At 40.6% G+C, this 16,139-nt stretch overlaps 1 protein-coding gene across 2 annotated transcripts; it reads left to right on the top strand.

The window, feature by feature from the left end:
* The first annotated feature begins 837 nt into the window (after window positions 1-837).
* On the top strand, window positions 838-14,155 carry n4bp2 (NEDD4 binding protein 2). Of its 2 annotated transcripts, XM_008278397.1 has the most exons (16): window positions 838-1,318; window positions 1,903-2,899; window positions 3,860-3,984; window positions 4,205-4,293; window positions 4,650-4,726; window positions 5,361-5,501; window positions 6,391-9,053; window positions 9,497-9,582; window positions 9,700-9,745; window positions 9,992-10,215; window positions 10,329-10,453; window positions 10,643-10,769; window positions 11,271-11,447; window positions 11,739-11,907; window positions 12,745-12,868; window positions 12,956-14,155. In XM_008278397.1, exons 1-16 carry the CDS (start codon window positions 1,066-1,068, stop codon window positions 12,999-13,001), a joined length of 5,469 nt encoding a protein of 1,822 aa, XP_008276619.1. In that variant the 5' UTR covers window positions 838-1,065; the 3' UTR covers window positions 13,002-14,155. The 2 variants fall into 2 exon arrangements, with proteins under 2 accessions (XP_008276619.1, XP_008276621.1); XM_008278399.1 differs by lacking the exons at window positions 9,497-9,582; window positions 9,700-9,745; window positions 9,992-10,215; ... (4 more) ...; window positions 12,745-12,868; window positions 12,956-14,155 and adding an exon at window positions 9,140-9,392.
* Window positions 14,156-16,139: the final 1,984 nt, after the last annotated feature.

The raw sequence follows: 16,139 nt of genomic DNA, 5'->3' as shown, positions 1-16,139 counted from the left end.
TAGCCTATATTCAGGCTATGATGAACACATTGCTTCTATTTTTCCAGTATATTTTGCTTTATTTTACCAATTTTTTCAATACATATTTTTGTCTTGTTTCTGTGAAGCACTTTGTAAGTTTGTCAAGACCTATGCAAATAGTGTTTACTATTATTATAGCCACTGTGTTGTTTTTATTCATTTATTTTTTTGCTACTTTAAAGGTATCGTATGGTGAAAATCTATTTTTATTGTGTTTGTGGCTGTTATAAAGTTGGAGGTGTAACCCAAAAGCTGTTGAGATATGAAGACATTTACTTCTGCCACTCCTCAAGTGGTCAAGATAACTACCACTTATGGCTTGAGGCTGCAGCCAAAGAGGTTGAGCATGAATCAAATCGATCTAGTAGCGGTTCAGAGAGAGTGATGATGCTGTGGCCACCCAACAGCACTTACCATTAAAAACATATGATGAATTCAAGCACAGAATAACCAGCAATGACTATTAAGCTAAGAAATTGCTGATGGCCTGTCAGTCACAGATGCAGAGAGAGTGTTCTTCCTGAAGGGGTTCATACAGTCATGATGAACTGAACCAGCTTTTGGTACTTTGACCTTAAAATTAAACAAACAAATAAATAAACAAATAAATAAAATTTGGGACATGTGAGGCATTCATTAATTTGCTAAAATAAAATAAAAATTAAATAAAATTTTAAAGCATGAAAAAAAACCCAACATTGGACGTTTAGAATCTGTGTTTATGCCACAGCAGTTTATACTTTATTTACAGATGCCATGGCAAACTTTTATTTTGAAGAGACTGCTGTTGATTTCCGACGTCACCCTGTCTGACGGACCTGGCCAACGTTTGTGTTTTCTGATGTACTTCCAGTCGTACAGTGTCGGTTTCCACCACTTGGAGTGCTGTTAGATACCATAACCTTGAGTTGTTGCACTTTGGTTACTCCGGTAATACAGTAGTATGTCTTCGGCTGCGGGCCACCCTCCTGTAGCTCCGCGGCTACTCACTTAGCTCCGTTAGCCGCTAATGAGCGCACACGGCGGTTGCTTCTCGGCCTCGGAATGCCTCGGAGAAAGAAAAACGACCAGAGCCCAGCGAGGCTCCCCGGCGGGCCGCCAGAAGGGGGGAACCTCGGTCACAACTCGGGTTACCCACTACCTCAGCTGAACGAGAGGGCAATGGCGAGCAACTTTCCAGCCAGCGCGTCCGTGTCCGGCGCCGACAAGGAGAAGATGGTCAAAAGCATGCAGGAGATGTTCTCACACCTGGACCCCGAAGTTATTTACATCGTGCTCTCCGAGTGCGACTTTAAAGGTGACTACGACACACGGAAGGCAGCTGTCAAACCTGCTGTGTGACTCCTGGGAAAAGTATTCCTTGTAACTTGGCTAACTAGTTAGCTGTGTAGCTTGTTGTCGTGTGTTTCTGACAGGGCAGAGGCGGTTTACTGTACGAGCTTACTGTACACTGAATGTCCCCATTAGAACTCCATACGTGGTAATGACGGTGTGATTTAAAGCTGCACCTTTGCATGTTTTTTGTGTACACACCCGGGCACCCTCTTCCACCTGTTGCACCTGTTTAGTGCTATGAAAATGCTAAACTAGACATCTTCAGTATAGATGAGTGACAGATCCTGTATGCTTGCTTATATTGGAACAAGTTATCCTGAAATTGAATTGCGATGCCTGTTGTGCTAATAAGACTCGTTTGATTCAGTTTTCTTTTATTGTTCTAACTTCTTAGTTTTTACATAGTTGGATTTGAATTCGTCAACGTAAATTCCTCTAAACGGTGTTTAAATGGCCATCAAGCGCTGAGACTTTAAAGCTTGAGTTATGAAGGTTATAGAGAGCAACGTTTTTCACCCATGTCTCTTTCTTGGTGTCTGGTTACAGTTGAAAATGCGATGGACTCTCTCCTGGAGCTCTCCGTGGCAGCAGAAGATGCAGCCCCGATCCCTCCTCCTGTTTCTGGCTTTGAGCGCACTGCTGCAGCCCTGCTCAGTCCGAGTCACTTTTCTAAACCAGCAGCGGACCCAGACTCCTCCAAACCATTGCAGCAGCCTTCATCTCCTCCCTCCACAAACCTCATGACAGAAGAGCTGGACCTGCTTGTTGATCAGGAGCTACAGACACTAACCGCACTGCAAGATCTAAAGGAGGAGCACCACAACAGCAAGTATTTATCTGCTGATGCATCCCTTTCCTCTTTCCCTCCACCACCTGTCCCTCAGCAGGCCCTCCCTGAGCTGCTTCAGTCCAGCCTGGAGCCTGGATTCAGAGGGCCCTCTGCCAAGCAGCCGGGCCCAGTGGGAGGCTTGTCTGGAGCTTCCTCTCCCCTCAACCAGCTCAGCACGTGGGAAGGCGACATTGTTGAGGGGCAGCAATCTGTCATGGATTTCACACACCTAATAACAGAAACATCTGCAGACAAGCCCAAACCTTCCCTGGACCTGGCAGCTTCAGGGCGGCCTTCAGCTTTTCAGGTATATAAAAAGCAAGACCCTCCCTCTGGGCTCATGCACTCTGATGCAATAGTTGGTGGAGCAAGATCTAAAGTGAACATGCTGAATCGGGAGCTGCTGGGCTCCCCTTGGAACCCAGAGGCCCCAGTTTTTTTGCCTCGTGTCCATTCAAACCAGGGCCCAGCCTTCATTACTCCTGTGGCTCAGTCGCCCTCCAACTGGCCCAGCCAGCCCAGACATGCCTCTCCCTGGCTGAGTCAGGCCTCTGTCAGTCAGGCACCTCTCAAACCTTCGGCTACTATTCCAAAATCCTGGGCCGTACCTGCTGCTCTACAGGTCTCTGCTCGGTGCAACAGGCTTCGTTTAGAAGGGAAGCTGCTTGTGCTGCTTCGTGGCGCTCCAGGATCTGGCAAGTCAACCTTGGCGAGGTAAGAATGTTGCAGTAGTCTGAACAGTGATCTGCTGTGTGCTCTAGTAATAAAGGTTATTCAGTCATGTAGTTTTGCAGTTAGCAGAGTAGAGACAGTCTGTATGCAAAATGTGCCAGACTAACAAACAACAGTTTAACAGCAAGTAGCAGTTTGTCTGACAGATATACTATCACCAATGTTTATTTTGTGTTTGTTTTTTTCAATAAACTAAGAAATCACAAATACACATTAAGTGAAGATTATTTTGTCATTTTCTCTTGGCTTGTAAGGATTGAACTTTTAGGATTGATTTTAAAATTGCACATTGTTACATACAAAGCATTACATAGTAATTTCTCTTTTCTTTATACACATACTCTCTCTCTGGTAGCTCCCTTGTTCCCTTTGCTTTTCTCTGAAAAGAACTGTTTTAAAAGTGCTATTTATTAAGGTTTGGTGACCTGTGTACAAAACTTCCAAATTAGAAAAAAGATGTTTCCATCTCTGTTGATTGAGAAATATCATAAATACCTTAATAGTCAAACAGAAGGATATATGTTTGCAATAAACTAAGAAATCACAAACAATTTTAACAAAACAAACCTTTCAAGACTTTAACCTGTTCCCTTTGGTTGTTGAAGCATGAAAAGAGCATATTGTTTCTCACTCACATACCTTTCAGCAGCCTGGTAACCTGTAGTAATGTTGAAACTACAAATTAGAATATTTTAAATACAGGGCAGGATTTTTTTCAAAACTGATATAGACCTACCATGATCACATTGCCTAAATATTAAAAAGATTAGATGTGTCTCTGGTTAAATCAATAATCAAAAGTTTACTACAAAAGTCAGAGTTCAATCAAGATAGCAGAGTCATATTAACAGCCACAGTTGCATAAGAGTCATTGATGTCTGCTACAGCAATCACAAACAGAGTTACATCACTTGAAAGCCATCTTCACGTGTGTCTCTGCAGAGCCTTGTTGGAGCAGAACCCAGGCGGAGTCATACTCTGCACTGACGACTATTACTACCGTAATGGAACCTACCAGTTTGACCCCACTACCTTGGGGGAGGCCCATGAGTGGAACCATAAACGAGGTAAACAAAACACAAACGTACAGTTGTGATATGACTGCAGAGCAGTTGCAAGTGAACAGGCCTGTGTGACCTTTCAAAGCATTTTAAAAAAATAAATCTGTGTGACTGATTGCCATTGTTTTATTTTTTAAGTGCTCTGTGTTTTGACCCAAGTTGCACTAAAGCAACAAATGCATTATTTCTCTTGTGTTGTCTGTCCTATTTCAACTTTATGCAACAGCCAGAGAGGCTTTTGAGAGGGGAACTAAACCTATCATCATTGACAATACCAACATGCAGGTCTGGGAGATGAGACCCTATGTAGCTCAGGTCAGTCAGCATTGCAAGAATACATGAAGCTTGGTAATAGAGCTTAAGTGGCTAATTAGTTCTGTATCTGCAGTAATTGCTGCTTTTCATATTATCCTTTGTAAATACCAAGAAAATGCTGTAAATGTGCTAATCCTCTTAGAGTACACTTTTCCTAATATCTGTAATTTCACATGTGTAGTGCAGTTTCAGCATACAATGTGTGGTTTAGAGAAGAGCATAGTTTCTAAAACAACACAAATGAGGGAAAACATAGCATTTGAGGTATAGCTGTTACAACAAGTGAGTAGAAATGCTATAGTAAACATAAACTTGTTTTTTGTCTCAAAAAATGATTGGTTACGCATCTGTCCTAGGCACTAAAACATGGATATAAGGTGCTGTTCAGAGAGCCGGACACTTGGTGGAAGAACAAACCCAGAGAGCTGGAGAGGTGGGACAACAGAGGAATTACAGCAGTGTCTGGTTTTAACCCTCTGAACCCCAAACAGGTTTTGGGTCTTTTCTGCTCCAGTTACATTTTCACTCACAGTGGGCCCATTTTTCAATGCAAGTTGTGCACCTCCATAGAAACAGCACAAGGGTATAATGCCCAGTAGAATGCATTCTTTTTTTTAAAGGACTTGGAATCATGTCATGGCTACGCGGTTGCACCAACAAGCACATAATTTTTTTTGCTTTTTCTACTCTGGTTAGAGCAGATGTTTTATTGCTGGCAAATTTTTCAGTGAAACATGTGGAATACAGTGATTTTGATTAAATATCACAATTTTAAGCTTAAATTTGGTTAAGTTTCACCAATCAAAGAGCATGTCACAGATTAGTAGTTCAAGGATTGTCGGAAAGTCCAAATCTGATGAATCTCTCTTAACAGTTTCTGGTTTCATTTTGGCAATTTTGTAAATACCTTACAAACCAAACAGAGGGTTTTGGGTTTCAGAGGATTAATGTGGAATATAATCTGAAGGATTTTTTTTTTTTTACTGTTAAAGAGCCCAATGCTGTTGAAGACAGTTTTATATATTTCAATTCTGTCTATCTGTGTTTATCCGTATGTCCATGCTCAGACGGACAACACATAATGTACCAGTGGAAACAATCCGCCGCATGCTGAATGGATATGACCGCTTCGTCACAATCCAGTCCATTATGGGCTCACGGATGCCTGAGCGGAAACAGCGGCTCCTCCTGGAGAACAAAGACTCACAGTGAGTTTCACTCTAAAAGTTTGTCTCATTGAACTGACATCGTGTTTGTATCAAATGGATGAAGATAACTTGGTTATAAACAAACATTTAAAGAAGAGCATCTAATTTAAGAGTCCATGTGAATATGCTTGAAGTCAAGTTGATTTAAACAGTAGATGATCTGATGAACTTACTGGAATCACTTTCTGCATGAGAGATTTTTAGATGCTGTCAATATAGAATCTCAAAAAACTCACTGAGCTGCAATCTAAGTTTGTCTTGATAAACCAGGAAGTTATGACATTCATAAATAATACAATTATTTACAGATTGAATGCAGTGGAATTGAATTTGAATTATTATTTCTGTCAACTAGGGATTCACAATATTGAGATTTTCACTGTGAACTGATAGTTCACTGAAACTTTTATGCAAAGTGTGTAATAGTTTTAGATTTTTTTACAGTGACAACCTGGATGTCGATCATCCTGTAACATTAACTCTAACTTGATGTAGTTGCAGATGTGTAGAAAGTCTCAGGCTCATTTCTAAGTGACTGCAATCACAGAAACAGAAGTACAAATTTCCAGAACATAACATTTAATTTGGCATTTACTCAAATGATTTGTCTTACTTTTCTATCACTAGGTTCCCTCAAGTGAAAACTGTTTTTTATATACATACTAACAGGACTAATTCTACTTTTTAAAAAAAAAATAAATGCACAGTTAAATATTTCATGGTGTAAAAGAACATACCCTGTTGTGCCTAAAATAAATGAAAACATAACTTCATGCACATCTGGTGATCAGGAATCATCTATATCATTGGGTGAAGTCAGTTGTTGCTATATTGCTCAAATCAGTTATATTTACTGTACCATTAGCACCTCTCTCTCTCTTTTTTTTAGACTACTGTCGCCTGAAACACCTTGTCCCGACCTCGTAGATCAGCCTGGATTGAGCGACGGATTCAAAAAGTCTCGTCCTCAGCTGTTTTCCTCCCTCCCAGATGTATCATCTGTTGGTCGCTCTGGAGAGGTAGAAATGCTGGAGGATGGCATCCACAAATCCACCGAATCGCTTAATGTCCAACTCAGTGACAAATGTACGGACAACCCTGAAATTTCTAATGGGGACAACTTTGATTTAGGGGACTTAGATTCTGAGCTGGACGACCAGTTGAACCACCTGACTCATCCAAATGGAGACCAGAAAATCCCGGACTGCATTGTGGAATCAGTGATGAATGAAGATTCATGGGGAGCTGAAATGCCTGTTGCTTTCTCTGAATCTATTGGACAGAGAGTGAGGAGAGAACGGCCAAGCAGGAGGTCGTGTTTTGACAACATGGAGCCTGCAGACCTTGTAAAAGATACTAACCAGGCAGACAACGAGGCAAAGGAGAAAGAAAGGACAAAGGAAGAGGAACCAGAAGGGCCTGAGTTAGTAACACACATGAGTGAGAAGAGAATGCATGAGATGTTGAATTTTGTGGGAGACTGGCCTTCTGAAGGGTCTCTTGAACAACGACAGGTGAGAAAACGAGAAACCCAAAACGAAGTACATGGGAGTAAAGATGAAGATGCATCTCAAGACGACAACAACCATAAACATAAAACAGTGAGCACACACTCGGGCCCTGGTATAACCGAGTTTCAGAAGCTTCTTGATCTTATCCAGACTGGTGTAGTCGCAACTGAGACCAGCTCTTCCCGCTCATGCTCCATTTCACCAAGTTCTGGAGAGGAATTGGAGAAAGAGGATGAGGCAGGTGGCTGGCTTGAGGAATCCCATGGCGGTAGATCTAACAGGGAGGAGAGAAAACTAAACAATAACAGGAATAACATCAGCAGAGGGGAATTACCTGACTGTGTGTTAGACTGGAAGGCAGCTGACCCTTGTGTTGTCAGAGAACTAAGAATTGATGATTGGGAAGGACTTAGAATTGAAAATGAAGCAAGTACTCTCACAGAAAGGAATGTTACTGTCCCAGAGATTGATAAAGAATCTGTGGATTTGCAAACACCCAATGCAGAAAATCCTTTTCCAGCTCTTTTTGAGAGGACTATGGACATACCCCCCAGTATTGAAGGTGAAGGTGGAACAAATGTGGACAGCTGCACAGAGAATGGCAGAGAAACTAAAACTGAGACTGATGGCAGCCATATTAGTGACACGGGTCAGAGTACTGTGTGTGAGGGCTCTGTGGAAACAGAAAGTAGTCCCTTTAGTCAGGAGAAGAAGCAGCGTCAGGGTCGAAGATCAGGGAAGCAGTGCAAGCTAGCCCTCACTTTCACTCAAAACTGCCCTGATTCCTTATTGAACACTCTGGACAGTTCCAATACCACAGCTCAAGACAGTAGTCAGATTAGCATCAACTCAGATGTCAAACACTACTTTAATCCTAACACTAGTCTTGACCTCAAGCCAAACTTTGAGTCCAAATCTGAGACACACCCGCAGGAGGCTTCCCCTCTTCCTCTAGTGGACACAGGTTGCTTCACTCAGACAGAACCTCAAGACTTTGCCTTTCTTTGGCGTCTCAATCGGACAGACAGCCCCGATGATGCGGTTGTCAGTGCAGGCAGCCACTCCAGCAGCATCAAGGTCGCATCAGGCGACTCTTCTCGTTTTGTGCCGGAGCGCTCCTCTGCTGTTTCTGCAGCAGTTGCAGTTCACCCGTCTGGCCACAGAGAGGTACCCTACCGTGTGGTGCATGAGAAAGGCACACAGGTGGAGGAGAGAGAGCTTGGAGTAACTCAAGACCGGCTTGAGAGCCTGCGCATTCTCAGTCGCCATTTTAAACTAGTGAGTTTTGACACATTAGAAGACCTGTATGACAAATGTCATCAGGACTTAGAGTGGACCACCAACCTGCTGCTGGACTCTGGAGAGAGGTTCTTTCGAGATGAGGATGGTGAAGGGGAGGAGGATGGTGTAGTTGATGAAGATGACCACGACGCATCCAGTCTTCGTGCAGCTTTATCCAAGGCTGCAGAAACCAGTTCATGTCCTATTGTATTCGATCAGCATCATCCTGAAGACTGGCCAATGAGAGAGACAACTGTGAATGAGGAGGAAACCCAGCCGTCCACCTGTGAGACAGCTACAGCGTCTAATGAGAGCACCAGTAATATTGATGTGTCTAGTTTTGGAGGTGTAGCTATTTCAGTTACAAACACAGATCATCCTGATACAACCTCAGACTTAGAAACATATCCACAAGCAGAACCTAACTTGCCTAAAGCAGTAAAGGAAGGAGAGCAATCTGACAACACCGAACACAGAGTGATATCTGAGCTTGACCTTGAAGGTGGAGCTTGGGGTGGGAGCTTGGATAATGGAGTCATAATTGAAGAGTCAAGAATTGAGACTGAGGACGACATTGCCAGCTTGGATGAGGTCAACCGCCTGCTGCTGGCTGAGCTGGAAGAATTGGAGAGAAAGAAAAATAAGAGGAAAGAGGAGAGAAGAAGTCAACATCTGAGTATTCAGAGTGTGGAGCTGAAACTACCCACTGAGCTGGCATTACAGCTCACTGAACTGTTCGGTCCTGTTGGAATAGACCCAGGTAACTGACACACAGATTTCACACTGAAAAAGGGTTTTTCTTTGACATAGTTGTATGACATGCTGTGGTTATACGTGATCTGATAGGTCATGCTGGGAGGCAGGGTGAAGAGCCAGCTGTCACGGAAAGAGGCGAGATAGTTATTTTTACCGATGCAGAAAACTGCACGCTGTTTAGAAAAGTGTCTTAGAAGGCTTTCATGCTTGTTGAACTGAACTGCAAACACCAGAAATGATCAGTCTCCATCACAGCTCCACACACCTGGCTAGTTGCTGTGTAATGTGTGTGTGATTCAAAAGAATGTTGCACATAGCTCACTGGTTCTGCCGTCTAAGAGGAGGGGGCTTCATTGAATTGCTGAACCCCCCCCACAAAAAGGTATACTTTTCTGCCACCCAGAACTCACATCATCGCCTCTGTCCTGTCTGGCTCAAAATATTCAGGTACCTGCTCAGCCGATGACTACACAGTGCATATGGACCTGAACCTGGCTAAACTGCTCCACCAGAAATGGAAGGAAACCATCCAGGTGAGGCAATACTTTACCAACATCAGTATTATCCAGTTATAAATGTACTTAGATCCACTGTACGTGAGCCTAAGAGGGTATTTGTTTTTGTATTTGTTTTTTTTGTTTTTTTTTTAGGAAAAGCAAAGACAAGCAACTCTTTCCTTTCACCTACTGCAGGAAAGTGAGTTGACACACGCAATCACAATGCCAAATGAAATCCATGATGCATCATGAAAAGATCGCAACAGTATATATTTACTCATCATATGATCAATGCTGTTTTACATACAGTGTACACATACACACACGTTTGTCAGTGCATATACAGTAACAGATAGTACAAGCACATTTAGGAGTATACATTAAAGCGCATGTCTTAACACCACTTTGTTACGCAGCTGCTAAATGTCGATCTTTGAATAATCAGGTTCGACACACTGGGGTGACTCACAGGTGGACAAACCTGGAGCACAAGACCGGACACTGCCAGCCAATTTTCTGATGAACACGGATGGTTATATGTCACTGGACAACCAGCCAGACGCCTTTGGCTGGATGCCGCTCATGGACCACTGGAATGCGTCCCGTCCACATGTGTCTCTTCGAGATATTATAAAAGAGGAACAGGCTTTGCAGGAGAACGTAAAGAAGGTAGCACTTGCCTGCTGTACCTGCTGATTTTATTTGTATTTTCTGCACATACAACATTATGTTCTTTTCTGTTCCCCTCATTCTATCATCTGTCCAACCCCTTTCTCCTTCAGACCAGACAAAGTCGTGGAGAACTTGACCGACGTGATGGAGCCACGTTGTTGAAAGAGAACCAGCTGTACTCCCTGTTCCCTGCCATTGACAGGCATTTTCTCCAGGACATCTTCAGAGACCACAAGTAAGAAAACTACTTAGAGATTGTATTCACTTTGTTTGTGAGACACATCAAGAACCTTGATCTAAGACTGATAATACAAACATGCTCTGTAAAGCTGTGGAATCATTCATTTTTTTCCTAAAATGTACAGATGTTATAACAGTGTTCTATTATCCTGGTGAATTCATGTGTATGTTTATCTTTGCACAGTTACAGCCTGACCCAGACAGAGCTGTTTCTACGCTCTTTACTCGACGAGGAACCTGTGAAGACGGTAGTTGCCCCAGAAGCTCCTCGGGCTGACCACCACAGAGCAGCCAGCAAGGAGAGGGAAAAGGTACAAAAAAATACAGAATGAGAAAGAAACAAGCAGTGGGTCAGAACTAATGTATCTGTGTAATGTAATCTAATATTTTTTTTCCACATTTTATCTCGTATTTGCCATCTAATTTGTTGATAATGGAATCACTTTGAATTTCCCTGCGGCATTTTAACATGACATTTAAAAGCAATAATTCATTAGATACTAATCTGCCTTGCTTCAGTTTCACAAAAGTTTAGACAACCATGATGCAACAATGTACCACAATGTTTAAAGATTTTTGTATATTTAATTCACATAGTATAAGACAAACACTTAAGCCATCATTCAAATCTCAGATGATATTTTACTGGTTAAAGGCTTCTGTATGAGTTTAAATTAATAACAGTAATTGAAGGAAACATAACTGCCTCATGCAGCTGAAGAGATTATATTACAAAGTATAAGTGATCGTCTTTCCTCACCCTTAATGACCTGTTTTTATCACTGTTTTTTTTTTTATTTTTCATTTGTCAGAGGCAGAAGCCCATGGAATCAGCTGTACCAAACTACCAAGACAGAGAGGACCCCGAGTATGAAGACTTCAGGGCCGAGGCCAGCCTTCAGAGAAGTCGACAGCTCGAGAGCTTCACGAAGGCTGCCGAGGCCTACAAGCAGGGGCGCAGAGAAGTGGCCTCATTTTACGCACAGCAGGTAGGTGACTGAAGCAGAAAAGTTGACTTTCATATTTAGTGTTTATCCTAGCTGTATTTACACCTGTAATGCACTTTCAGAATTTATAAAAAAAGGGTTTAAAGTTGTTTTGTTTAATGTAATACCGTCATCCTAACTGAGAGAATATGTAGCATTCAAAGTAATGTTTCTCAACTTTATTAATCCGCTTTCTTGTTTTATGTTTTGTAATTGTGGTATGCCTGATTAATGTTGATAACTGCACTGCTAAAGAGTAAATACATTTGTATCCACTCATTTCTTTTTTATTAGGGGCACTTGCATGGCCAGCGGATGCGTGAGGCCAATCACCGTGCAGCAGTTCAGATTTTTGAGAGGGTCAACTCATCGCTGCTGCCCAGAAACATCCTGGACCTCCACGGGCTGCATGTAGACGAGGCCCTAGAACATCTGGCCCAGGTCTTACAGGACAAAAGCACAGGTAGTTAACAATATACTGTATACACTCAGTATTGAACTTTATAGACATGCACCTCTTATTGTTTATCTGATGGCAGTTTAACATGTGGGCTTCTATGTGTGAATAACACCCTTGTTGCTTTGATGTAAAAGTCCCAGCATTGACTTTAGCAGATGTCATTATGTTTCAAAACTGCACAACTCTGAATAAAATGTAAAATTTTATGTAATAAAACATAAAGGTTGTAGCAGGACAAGGCTAAACATGAACATGAAGAAGTTTATGTTCATCTGGTAGTGTTACCACCTATTTAGACTTATTATCACAACCTTTATCTCATGTCTGTCGTGCTCTCGGCTGCTCTCTGCTCCCTCTCACTCACCAGGTGCCAAACATCACACAAGTACTGTGTCTTTTATGTCTGAATAAAGCTGCAAGGAACAATAACCGGAAAGTCACTTATGTATGAGTGACAAAAGCCTTCATTTTAGTAGATAAACGACATGTTCCATGTCTGAAAAGGGCTTTTTGAGGCCAAAAGGATCATGTGAAAGATGAGCCTTGCATCTTGAATTGCTTTCACACCTGTGGTACGGTTCACCTGGTTTGAACCAAAGAAAAAGAGATATCCTCAATTTAATGTGTAAAACTGATGCTGTGCGCCTTTAAGTCCTGACACCAACCAGGAACGTCACTGGTACGTGGTGCACCTGAACCATATTACCAATCACAACGCCCAGCTTGCTACATTTTCTAAGCTGGTACTCCTGCCCTCCTTTCCAAGTTTGTGCACATTGCTGCTGTTAACTCTGTTCCCGGGGTGTGTCTTTTGTTCTTCTTTGGCCTCTTTCTGTGTAGATTGCGAACAGGGTCTGTGTCGACCTCAGCTCTCTGTCATCACAGGAAGAGGGAACCACAGCCAGGGGGGCGTGGCCCGCATCCGCCCCGCCGTTATAGACTACCTCACCAACAAACACTACAGGTACGTGCACACACACAGCAAAGCAAAACGCCAGAGCCAGACGTGTTCATCTTCACCCACCTTTTCTTCTATCTCTGCATCTCTCAGGTTCACTGAGCCAAAGGCAGGCCTTGTGTTGGTCTCTTTGAAGTGAAAAAGAACCTGTTTTTTGGATTCAAACTAAAGCTGCTGTGGAGGACAACTCTCTTTATCCGTCATTCTCCACGTCTGCGATGCCAAACTACAATTTTACAGTGTATACAGCGTGATAGCCGATGTGTGTCTTACTTCTGTTTGTCAGTTTTGGTAGTTTTTTTTTTGCTCATCCTGTCTCTCTTTCTTTGTCTATAAACCCCCAGATTTGTAACGGCTGGTTAAACTGAGGCTATATTCAGTTCAGATTTTAATGTTTAATATTTTTTTTTTCGGTGTTTATGGAAAAGGACTGCATTAGTGTGAAACAAAAAAAGGATATTTTTCTGCATCTGTAAAGTGAGAATACAAGTATACTGTATTGTATATTTAAAAATATTTTAGTGTACATTTGCCTGTATGTATTTTAAAGAGTGAAAAGCTCCTGTGTCTGGCAGGCTCCCTGTTAAATAAGTTATTTAATCATTTCAACATTTAATAATCTGGAGTCATGTTTAAGACACACTGTAAATATTTTATGCAACTTAATTTGATGATCGCTTGCTGCCTGCTCGAAAGTTTGTGTTTCTCTCTTCTGCTTTTTTGAGACATAATTTAAGCATTGTGTTTGGTGTTAGTTATACATTTACTGTTTCGCCACCACAAAGCCAAATGCATAGAAAGAAACAACACCCGTCTGAAACTCCACAGATAATCAAAGGCCATTAACCTCATCAGTTTTAACCTCCACTGTGACACTCTTCGACGTCTTCGCAGCTGCTTCTGCAACGCATTCCTGTTCGTTTACTTTTGCATGAGTCCAAACAAAGTTTAGCTGCTAATATATTGATACTGAAACTCAGGTGACACTTGAATAATTCTAAGTTTTCGTCTCTTTCGAGACCAGTTGATTGTTTCTAGCCTGGTAGCTTTTTAAAAACACAATGTGCCAAATTTTGCTACATTAATTTTGTAGACTTCAAATATCTTCTGTTTTTTCTACCAGTGTAATATTTTTTCATAAAATGCAACAACAGTGTTGACAGATTTCACTGACTGTACATAATGTTATGAGCACATGAAATCTGAAAAAATATGTATTTTTTACAGTAATTTGTTGGTAAGGTTTTACAGAGCATATAATATGGTGGAATAAAATCCTATTTGTTTACAGTTTGTGGTTGTGTTTGTGTGGGTCAAAGTAGCTTTTATGTTTTAACAAAATATGTAATTCAGTTTTAAATGAATAAATTACATCTGAGTAGTCTGGATTCAGAATTGAAACTCAGCGTATTTGTATTTCTCAACTAGTCATAGTGGAAAAAATAAAGCCTTAACTACTGCTGTGTCAACAACAAAAGTCATCATAAAACACTGACAAGTAGATTTAATTATTTAATATTATTCCTTGTATCTAAAGACTGCGCATTATACACAGTATATTGTGACCTGAACATGGTACGACAAATGCTTCATAGCTTCAACATATACAGTTATTGATAATGTCCATTCAAACCGTCATTTGTCAAGAAAGATCATTATTTGTTTCTGATGGTATGTTTAGAACCCTGCAGGAGATTACTAAATGAAATTGTCACCATTTACCACAAATGTAATACAGGATAAAAATAGTAATTTATGCATATTTTATAACATTGGATAAGTATTGTACAAGTCTTTACACTGACTCAATATTTAATAAACATAATAGTGCTAATAAAATAAAGCATGAATATAACAGACTTTTCAAAGGAGCTGAATTAGCTTTGCACTCCTTCCACTTATTATTATTATTTTTTGTCCATGTATTGTTCTTTATGACTTGCTACCAACAGTCCCCACAATGCAAATTGATTGGCAAAAGTTTGGTTGACATTCAGGTGTGTTGTAGTGAACTAGCAGCGGTTGTTGTGGACTTAAGATATGTCTAATATTCTTGTTTAGACTGTAATTAGCATGATTTACGGATAGGTTTTATATATGAAATAAAGAAATTAACCTTTTTTAAATGATCCTATGGACTATATCTTCAAAAACATAACCATAATCATCAATGAAATTGGAAAACTGCAGTATATAAGTGTAACTCATCCTTTAATGCTATTTTTACAGATATTACGTTAAAGAGTTGGTCTTCTGCCAAAGACTGCTGTCCATTGAACAGTTATCCTTATGCCTGTGCATTATTCTATCCGCTTAGTGCCCCAGATTATAACTGGTCCATTTATTTCTTTATTTACCTGTATTAAAGGACTAATTCAACTCATGTAATGCAGTTTTCCATTTGCCAAAATCCGATTGCAGCCCCGACATTGTGGCTTAATGTTATGAATACATCAAAACTACTTTATTTCATTTACAGGGGTTATATTTTTAAGGTCAGAGCTCATAGAACAATTGGAAAATATTAGTTTTTCTCATTAAAATATACACCCAATCCGTAAATCATGTGAGTTACAGTTTAAACAATATTTTACCAAACACGTGCCGCGTAAACATTAGAAACAACACTTTTGGTTTGCCTGTAATCGTCCTAAGGTCATGTCTGCTTACACCCCCAAAAATATGCAACAGTTTGCATTTAACTTTTTGAGTTATGACAACTTTAGAAAATTATGGCAAACCCAAAAACTACATTTAGTAATAAGAATGAGCTTTTCCTCTACAGTCAATTGTTTTTTTTAATCACCAGTCTTAACCTTTTGAAATTGTCCAAGCATGTAAAGATAAGGGAGGGGACTTCAACTCCTCAAATCAAGGGGCAGAAAAACTAAGTGATCAAGCAAATTTCATGAGGTTGCATTGATTTGAATTTCGTTTTGAATCAACTAACGCTGAAATTTGAGTTTAAATTACAACATAATTTCAGGTTGATGCAATAACCAACAATATCCTGTCAATCCAACTCATTAACATAATGTTTGAAACTTAAAAGGTCTCTCTAAATCAGTAGAACAGAGGCTATAAATTGCAAACACTTCTGACTATTTGGTTACAAGAAATGTTAAATATCACCATTGACATAAATTTGTATATATTTGCATATTATGAGTGCTTGGTGCAGGTAAAAGCAGCTGCAGACGTTTGTAAAATGGGCAATACAGTTTTTAAAACATCTGTAACTGAAGTCTTTTTTACATGCCCTGTAACAGCTGTAAAC

This window comes from Stegastes partitus, unplaced genomic scaffold (genome assembly GCF_000690725.1).
Source record: "Stegastes partitus isolate 25-593 unplaced genomic scaffold, Stegastes_partitus-1.0.2 Scaffold123, whole genome shotgun sequence".
NCBI lineage: Eukaryota > Metazoa > Chordata > Actinopteri > Pomacentridae > Stegastes > Stegastes partitus.
Note: the sequence above shows the minus strand (reverse complement) of the source record. Positions and strands in the feature narration are given on the sequence as shown.

Bases quoted from the DNA above. Each gene is read 5' to 3' on its own strand.
- n4bp2 (XM_008278397.1), top strand. From the start codon at position 1,066: ATGCCTCGGAGAAAGAAAAACGACCAGAGCCCAGCGAGGCTCCCCGGC. The intron at 9,054-9,496 runs GTAACTGACACA...CAAAATATTCAG, and splicing joins TCCTGTTGGAATAGACCCAG to GTACCTGCTCAGCCGATGAC. The intron at 11,448-11,738 runs GTAGGTGACTGA...CTTTTTTATTAG, and splicing joins CCTCATTTTACGCACAGCAG to GGGCACTTGCATGGCCAGCG.